Source organism: Pseudorasbora parva, chromosome 21 (genome assembly GCF_024679245.1).
Source record: "Pseudorasbora parva isolate DD20220531a chromosome 21, ASM2467924v1, whole genome shotgun sequence".
Classification (NCBI taxonomy): domain Eukaryota; kingdom Metazoa; phylum Chordata; class Actinopteri; order Cypriniformes; family Gobionidae; genus Pseudorasbora; species Pseudorasbora parva.
Window position 1 is genome coordinate 20,702,637 of NC_090192.1, and position 9,883 is coordinate 20,712,519.

A 9,883-nucleotide genomic window follows, 5' to 3' on the forward strand; every position below is an offset into this window, starting at 1 on the left:
TGTCTTGCCTACATGTAATTTATTTAACAGTGCATTTAAATTACAAAATTCTTTGATGCCTAAGAGATTTCAGATGTGTTGTGTAACAGAAAGCAAAAAAAAAAAAAAAGTTGTATAACACAAAGGGGGAGGAGCTAAAAAAAAAGCAGTGCGATATGCTGATATACTGAGTTGAGCCACACAAACTGCAGTCTGAAAAAGAATATTGTCATTCATGGTGCATTTAAAAAAAAAAAATCCCAATCATGTGTGATCACATTTCAATCAAGATTACCTAACATTTACTGCATTACAACTCCCAGAGTGTACTGCCAATGCCTAACAAGGAACCCTCAACAGGCTGCAATAAAATTAAGACTTAAGACATGCACAATTAAAATTAATTACACTTTCAGCAAGCAGAAGTCAGATATACTCCATACAAACTATATATATATATATATATATATATATATATATATATATATATATATATATATATATATATATATATATATATACACACACACACACACACACATATACAGGGAGTGCAGAATTATTAGGCAAATGAGTATTTTGACCACATCATCCTTGTTATGCATGTTGTCTTACTCCAAGCTGTATAGGCTGGAAAGCCTACTACCAATTAAGCATATTAGGTGATGTGCATCTCTGTAATGAGAAGGGGTGTGGTCTAATGACATCAACACCCTATATCAGGTGTGCATAATTATTAGGCAACTTCCTTTCCTTTGGCAAAATGGGTCAAAAGAAGGACTTGACAGGCTCAGAAAAGTCAAAAATAGTGAGATATATTGCAGAGGGATGCAGCAGTCTTAAAATAGCCAAGCTTCTGAAGCGTGATCATCGAATAATCAAACCTTTCATTCAAAATAGTCAACAGGGTCGCAAGAAGCGTGTGGAAAAACCAAGGCGCAAAATAACTGCCCGTGAACTGAGAAAAGTCAAGCGTGCAGCTGCCAAGATGCCACTTGCCACCAGTTTGGCCATATTTCAGAGCTGCAACATCACTGGAGTGCCCAATAGCACAGGGTGTGCAATACTCAGAGACATGGCCAAGGTAAGAAAGGCAGAAAGTCGACCACCACTGAACAAGACACACAAGCTGAAACGTCAAGACTGGACCAAGAAATATCTCAAGACTGATTTTTCTAAGGTTTTATGGACTGATGAAATGAGAGTGAGTCTTGATGGGCCAGATGGATGGGCCCGTGGCTGGATTGGTAAAGGGCAGAGAGCTCCAGTCCGACTCAGACGCCAGCAAGGTGGAGGTGGAGTACTGGTTTGGGCTGGTATCATCAAAGATGAGCTTGTGGGGCCTTTTCGGGTTGAGGATGGAGTCAAGCTATACTCCCAGTCCTACAGCCAGTTTCTGGAAGACACCTTCTTCAAGCAGTGGTACAGGAAGAAGTCTGCATCCTTCAAGAAAAACATGATTTTCATGCAGGACAATGCTCCATCACACGCGTCCAAGTACTCCACAGCGTGGTTGGCAAGAAAGGGTATAAAAGAAGAAAATCTAATGATATGGCCTCCTTGTTCACCTGATCTGAACCCCATTGAGAACCTGTGGTCCATCATCAAATGTGCGATTTACAAGGAGGGAAAACAGTACACCTCTCTGAACAGTGTCTGGGAGGCTGTGGTTGCCGCTGCACGCAATGTTGATGGTGAACAGATCAAAACACTGACAGAATCCATGGATGGCAGGCTTTTAAGTGTCCTTGCAAAGAAAGGTGGCTATATTGGTCACTGATTTGTTTTTGAATGTCAGAAATGTATATTTGTGAATGTTGAGATGTTATATCGGTTTCACTGGTAAAAATAAATAATTGAAATGGGTATAAATTTGTTTTTTGTTAAGTTGCCTAATAATTATGCACAGTAATAGTCACCTGCACACAGAGATATCCCCCTAAAATAGCTAAAACTAAACTAAAACTCCAAAAATATTCAGCTTTGATATTAATGAGTTTTTTGTGCTCATTGAGAACATGGTTGTTGTTCAATAATAAAATTAATCCTCAAAAATACAACTTGCCTAATAATTCTGCACTCCCTGTATACGACTTTAATGGTTGAACAATATTTTTTTATGATAATGTTTAAAAACAGACATTAACTATTATTGTGCTTGATGTTACCCATGTCTAATACGGACTTGACAAAAGTATAAATAAACCCCATTATAATCGGTGATGTAAAGGTTCCATCGTTCTATATTTCTGACATACCTACTTCAAATAAATAGCAGGACGAAACGACGATGTAACACTACTTTAGATACTGCATTGACTTAAATTAGCAAAATATGTTACAGTATTTAATAATCATAAATATTCATTGTTAACTGTTTGTTGTTCATGTTAGTTGAGGTCCATTAAATAATATTAACAGATTATTCGATATTCCCTCTATACGTTATTAAAAGTTCCCAATCTCATATCAATAATGTATTAGGGAACCTTATTTGTAAAGTGCTACCATATACAGGTGCTGGTCATATAATTAGAATATCATCAAAAGTTGATTTATTTCACTAAATCCCTTAAAAAAGTGAAACTATTATATTATATTCATTCATTACACACAGACTGGTATATTTAAAATGCTTATTTTTATTTCGATGATTATACTTGACAACTATGGAAAATCTCAAATTCCGTATTTTAGAATACGGATTGACTCCGGATTGGCTTCCTTAAGACCAATACAAAGAAATGATTTTTAGAAATCTTGGCCAACTGAAGAGTATGACCATGAAAAGTATGAGCATGTACAGCAATCCTTTTGCCTGAATTACTGCAGCAATGCGGCATGGCATGGAGTCAATCAGTCTGTAGCGCTGCTCAGGTGTTATGAGAGCCCAGGTTGTGGCCTATAGCTCTTTTGCATTGTTGGGTCTGGCATATCGCATCTTCCTTTTCTTAATACCCCATAGATTTTCTATGGGGTTATGGTCAGGCGAGTTTGCTGGCCAAGAACAGGGATACCATGGTCCAACCAGGTACTGGTTGCTTTGGCACTGTGTTTAGGTGCCAAGTCCTGTTGGAAAATGAAATCTGAATCTCCATAAAGTTTGTCAGCAGCAGGAAGCACGAAGTGCTCTAAAACTTCCTGGTATACGGCTGCGTTGACCTTGGACCTCAAAAAACACAGTGGACAACACTTCAAATGACATGGCAACCCAAACCATCACTGACTGTGGAAACTTTACACTGGACCTCAAGCAACGTGGATTGTGTGCCTCGCCTCTCTTCCTCCACACTCTGGGACCCTGATTTCCAAAGAAAATGCAAAAATGACCTTCATCAGAGAACATAACTTAGGACCTGTCAGCAACCTTTTTGTCTTTATCCAAGGCGAGATGCTTCTGACGCTGTCTGTTGTTCAAAAGTGGCTTGACACAAGGAATGGGACAGCTGAAACCCGTCTTGCATACATCTGTGCTTAGTGGTTCTTGAAGCACTGACTCCAGCTGCAATCCACTCTTTGTGAATCTCTCCCACATTTTTGAATGGATTTTGTTTCACAATCCTTTCCAGAGCCAGGTAATCCCTATTGCTTGGACACATTTATTAACACATCTTTCCCTTCCCTTCTCTATTAAAGGGTTAATTCATCCAAAAATGAAAATTATTTCATGAATTACTCACGCTCATGTCGTTGGACACCCTTAACACCTTCATTCATGTCGTTGGACCCCTGTAACACCTTCATTCATCTTCAGAAAACAAATGAAGATATTTTTGTTGAAAGCTGATGGCTGAGAAAGGCTTCAAAAAGGCCTCCATTGGCATTCAGTATATTTCCACTGACCCACTCACAAGACCCATAAAGGCACTAAAGACTTTGTTACAAAGCCCATCTCACTACAGTGGCTGTACAATAATTTTACAATATTTTAATACTTCTCCCCCTTCATATCGTGCCACAGTTTATTCATCATTATTATTATGTTAACTTGTACAAGACACAAATGTTTGTCAAATAACAACTGACAGTTGCAGAATTATATCAAAGCACAAGAAAATGAAAGAAACAAATAAAAAGCAATACTACACAATAAATATTCGTTGTTAATAATAACTGGTAATATTAATTAAAATATGGACAAATGTGGTATCTCTAATGTTCAAGAATCCTGACTAAATCCAGCGCAGTCATCATTAACTGATGCCGCTTTAAAGTGACGTTAAAGAGAGCGAAGATATATAATTTCACTTGATTCAATTCCTCTGTCTTTTCCTCGCATCCTGAAGGGGCGGGGCTAAGGAGCGAGGAAAGGAAGCTAGGAAAGGAAACGAGGATGCACAAATAAGAATTGGGAAGCACCCTATGTCTTTACTACTTCCAAGATGAGGGAGCTAAAATACTTGTCACTTTCTATTTATTTAATCAATAAGTGAAGTGTTAATAGCTAGGAAAATATTAGAAGAGTGTATATGTATTTTAGGCATCAAATCAAAAGGAACAGAATAATCAACACCACAGCGTTAAAAAAGATCTTTTTATTGTATCAACAAAATGGAAAACTCTTGCACAGGAAAACCACCCATTTCTTCACCTCTTCTTGAAACCATATTTTTTCCTTTCATAAAAAAGGTCAGTCTTCGAACTGCCGAGGTTCACAATTTTGGGGCAGCCATCCCTCTGAGAAACAATGAAACACAAGAGTTGGATGTATGACAGTATACACTCCTTCAGGATTCAAACAATTTTCTAAGAATTTTTTATAGAGTATGGCCTAGTATGACATCATAAAGGGCGGAAATGAGTGCGTGTACACACACACACACACACACACCAGGGCATGCCCATCAAGGAGCTTTGTTCGGGTTACGGGAGCCGTCGGCAGCGCGGTCATTTTGTTTTTAGACCAGATTCATACCTCAAAATCAAATTCAAATTCTTCAAATTCAAATCAACAATGCCACTCAAGAAGTGTGTTTTTGGTTGTGAGGGAAATATAACCTTGTTCAGCTTCCCAAATAACCTAGCTTTAAGGAAATCATGAATGCAGTTTGTTTTTCTGAAGCAACAATGCAAATTCTGCAAGTGTGTTCATTTGATTCCCGGTTTTGATTCTCTGTTTTGTTGGCAACCAGCGCATAAGTGCACATAATGTAAAAAACACAAACGCATATTGAATTGAAAGTTATCCAGGGATAATGGCATGATGTATTTTCTGTGTGTCATAAGTGTGTGTGTGTGTCTGTGACTATCACAGACACACATATCTCCGCCCACTGCACAAGTTTGGCTGTTTTTAGAAAGAATCTGTCTTTTATAAATTTGATCAAACTAAAGAGTCTTCGGAGATATGAATGAAGCAATACTACTCAATAGGTACTCAAGATTAACATGAGATTGGCAAAAACTGTGTTATGTACCCTTTACACAGTTCCAAATGAAGAGCAGATTTACTCACATCTTTCTCCTGGATGGTGCACTCTTTGCAGTAGTAAGCATCAGAAACTCCAGGACCTCCACAGATGACACAGCGCCCTTGATAAGACCCATAGTTGCATTCATCACAAATACGAACTAGTGTGCAAGGCCTGACATAAGAGTCACAGATAACGCATTTGCCATCACCTTAAGAAGAGAAAAAAACAGACATTTGAGTTAAAGAGCATAACATTGTAGCAGTAGCATGCCGATCACATAGAACTGGTTTTCTGTGCATGCACCCCAAGATGAAGCAGAACAGACAAGAAAAGTAAAATATACTTTGAACTGCACAAACTAAATAACTACAGCGAGTATCCACGTAAACACAGTAGGTTATGTCTTAAAGGTCCCGTTCTTCGCGATTCCATCTTTCAAACTTTAGTTAGTGTGAAATGTTGCTGTTAGAGCATAAATAATACCTGTAAAATTATAAAGCTCGAAGTTCAATGCCAAGAGAGATATTTTATTTAACAGAAGTTCCCTTTCAAAGCCTACAGCGAACGGCCGGTTTGGAGTACAGCAGGAAGTGCAGGGATGTAATGACGTCACTAGAACCGTTTGTTGACTAACCCTCCGCCCACAAGAACACGCAAAATAGGGGGCGTGGTCTTGTTGCTCTCCCGCGTGGAGAAGAGCGCGCATTCAGCGCTTGCATCTCCCCGTTATGGTAAGAGGCGGGACCTTACCGGGCAAAGTGCGCTAAGCTGCTGTCCAATCACAAGGGAAGCGCTGGCCCAATCAGAACTCGTTATGTGTTTCTAAAAAAAGGGACTTCATAGAACAAGGAAATCATCAGGCCGTTTTTAGGACAGAGGAAACCGCTGTACAGATGTCAATTGTGTGAAAAATACTGTTTTTTTTACACGCGAAACATGAACTCATGTTATATCGCACACTGTAAACATAATCAAAGCTTCGAAAACACGCGAAGAATGGGACCTTTAAAGGTGAAAATGAAAAATATAATTAACCTTGCCATAGTTATATAAACAGAGTTCAATACATGGACATCACATGCATTGATTAATCCATTGCCTTAATCTTGTTTGTGAAAAACACCACAGAAAAACAGGCTATTTTCAACATAATATGACCGTCCCTTAACATTTGCATGTCAGCCAATGTTTATTGTCAGCCAGTGCGCAGCCGTCAGGAGTTCAGCGCATAAACAAGCGTCACGCGAGGATAGCGAAAATGGCAGCTCTTATGGACACAAATGTCATGTTTCAGACTGTGCAGGGGACGAGAGGACTTTTCGTACCTTCCCACACATAAAAAACGTCAACAGTCATGGTTGATGTTTAATCGGATACCGCAACTAAGTAATTCTAAGTTGTTTGTTTGCTCGGCCCATTTCACCACGGAGAGTTTTTCTAACCTGGGGCAATATAGCAGGATTCACTCAGCATCTGATACTGAAGAAAAGGCCGATTTCAACAGTATTCCTGCAAGCAGTAAGTAGTAATTTTATCCACTTCTTGACTGTCGAACCCATTTCTGATTAAATTGAAACTTTCTTAGTAAGACATCATTACAATAATATCCCGTGTTGTCTAGATTAAACGAAATATGCGTAGTATTGGAAACTCTAAGTAGCACACACAACAGTTTGTCAAATGACAAAGGTTAATATTATTTCCTGCCAGTGTTGTCAAAAAATACAACAGTAGATACGCATGTCGATCCCTTTTGATGGATTGAAATCTAAATTAGCCTATATTTCATCATTAACACATAACTCAGAAGCTAACTACGTTTACTACTACGGTTTAGTTGCTTACAGATCGCTCAGTCGATCCCTGTAGCTAACGTCACCTTCTCCTTCAGAAGCTATCATTGAAAATCATTGCCATGACGGATGGTAGATGTGTTAGCTGTCATTGAGCAGCAGTGCAGTGAAACAGCCAATCAGAGCAGAACTCTGCATTAATATTCATGACCCTTCCAAATAAGGCAAAAACAGAGCATTACATCCTAGAGACAAGGGTTGCAAATGGACCTGTAAAACTGTATCTGGACAAATTTTGACCTTAAGTAAGCCACAAACCCTCTATGTAGATATAAGAGAACAATTTAACATATTGTTTTAAATCATTTTAGGGCACCTTTAAGAGAATGTAGATAGTTGGGAGAAAACAGGAATGCGTAGCTATTAGACCTTAAAGTGACAGCTGCTTAATATACCTGCTGCTTTTATAGCTTTAATAAGAATCAAAACAAGTTTAATTCATACAGAAAACGTATTTCTATTGAATGTTATTTTCTTTGTTTTTACTGTATTACTGATTGTCAGAGTTGAGAAGTAACTGGTTACATGTCATCTGAATTACGTAATCAGATTCCAAAAATAAGTACTTGTAATTGTGAAATGTTTTAAAATACTAGCTACAAGTTATTTGGACTATTGGCAGTATATTATTCATAGATTCTCCCTACTACTTTGCATCTTTTTAAAAAAGCGTACTGCTTATATGTTGATAAAGTGAAACTTCACACATCACCCACAAGTCATGAGAAAAATGGGGCTTTCAAAAACATTGGAATGTACAACATCATTTCATATTAACATGCAATGCAGGGATTCCCCAACTTGGACAGCTGAACCTCATTGACTTAATTTAACTTGAAGTACTCTTAATATTTGATTTTGAGATTTTATATATATATATATATATATATATATATATATATATATATATATATATATATATATATATATATATATATATATATATATATATATAAGTTAAGTCAATAATAAAATGAAGTAAATAATAATACTACTAATATTAATAACAACAATGATATTAGTTAATTAATAATATGTTACATTACATGCAGGTAAAAAAAATAATTTGTTATAAATCTTTAGTTAGTGTTTTATTTTGTTATTTATTGATTATTTATTTTAACTTTAAATTATTATTTAATTAATAGCTTTTCATAAAACCCCTGGAGTTCATTAAATAATATTTAACGCATTTCTTGTTGTTGATAAAGAATGGATTTTTTTTTTTAACTCTCTGAGATTACACAAATGTCCTATTCAAATTTGATAAACAAGTTAGGTCAAAAGTAATTCAAAAAGACAGATTACATTACTTTAAATGTGCACTGTACTCGATTATTTTACATTACAACATTATGTTACTACAATTTTTGACATGCGATTTGAATCAGTAACAGACTACAATTTGTTAGTAATCTACCCATCTGGTATCAAGAATTGTGAATTTTTGCAGGCATCTAAAAATTGTATACAATAGTAACATTATTTCCAGCAAAAAATACTTGATTAGATATTGCAATAAAATTATGAATTATATATATGGTTTTTGACACACTGCCCAGTCATAAGTGTGATTTTGATGATTTGTCATAATTGAGCAGCCCTACTCCTACAATTGTGGCGTATATCCATCACATGGAGCTCATGGTACCTCTGTCTTGAAATGTTTGTGTTATTATCGATCAATCTCTCTACGGGATTATTTACTGGATAGTATTTATTTAATATTCAGATAAAAGAGTAAAATTATTTTTCCATAAACTAAACATGTAAAACGAACCAATGTGAACATGTTACTAAATATTAAAAATATTAAATGAGAAGGAACTATTTGAAAATATGGTTTAAAATGTAACACTGGTAAGCAACCGAACTTAATACGATAAAGTCCAAAACTTACATTTTTCACACAGTCTTCCAATGGCTGCAAAGAAAGGAAAGATAAAATTAGATGCAACGCACTTTATACTTGATCAAATTGAAACCATTCAAATGAACAAAACAGCAGAAGGTGAAAAAAGAAGAAGATTTAAAGACAATACTGCCCTCGGACTACTAAACAAACGACCAAGTAACGTAACGTTGCCTTCGCATTTGTTGCTACAATACTTAAACGGATTTTTATCAGAATTATTATATCTGGTTAATTCATTACCTGGTTATTGATAAAATAACTTGGTTATGCAGATATATTAACTGTAGTCTACACATAAATAATTTAATCACCTTCCACTTTAATTACACTATTCATTCATTTGACTTTAGCGCATGCGAACATCCACTGCCTTGTTAGCTAAACATTTGTTCGTTAAAAAAATACATTAACGATTCAATTAAACGCGTTTAGTAAAATCTAAATATAAAAATTATACAGCCTTACCAACACCAGCCTGTTTCCTGCAAAAAATCAAATCTGGGTGATGTTTTGCCATTATAAAACACCGAACGCAACCAGCTAGCGAGATACTTGCAGCAATGCAACGATGACCTCCGAACTTTCTTCTTCTGATTTCTCGGACTGAAGGCTAGGCAACTTACTGCCACCTTCTGGACACAATACAACATGAATATATAGTTGACAATATGCCATGTAATGGTGTAGAGATGAAAAAAGAAAGAAAAAAACATCAAATCAAG

General features: G+C 36.4%; 1 protein-coding gene across 1 annotated transcript; it reads right to left on the reverse strand.

The window, feature by feature from the left end:
* Positions 1–4,499: 4,499 nt before the first annotated feature.
* On the reverse strand, positions 4,500–9,776 carry phf5a (PHD finger protein 5A). The gene is made up of 4 exons (XM_067429474.1): positions 9,627–9,776; positions 9,147–9,170; positions 5,435–5,601; positions 4,500–4,656 (listed from the first exon to the last, which is right to left on the reverse strand). Exons 1-4 carry the CDS (start codon positions 9,676–9,678, stop codon positions 4,567–4,569), a joined length of 333 nt encoding a protein of 110 aa, XP_067285575.1. The 5' UTR covers positions 9,679–9,776; the 3' UTR covers positions 4,500–4,566.
* Between the last annotated feature and the right edge of the window lie 107 nt (positions 9,777–9,883).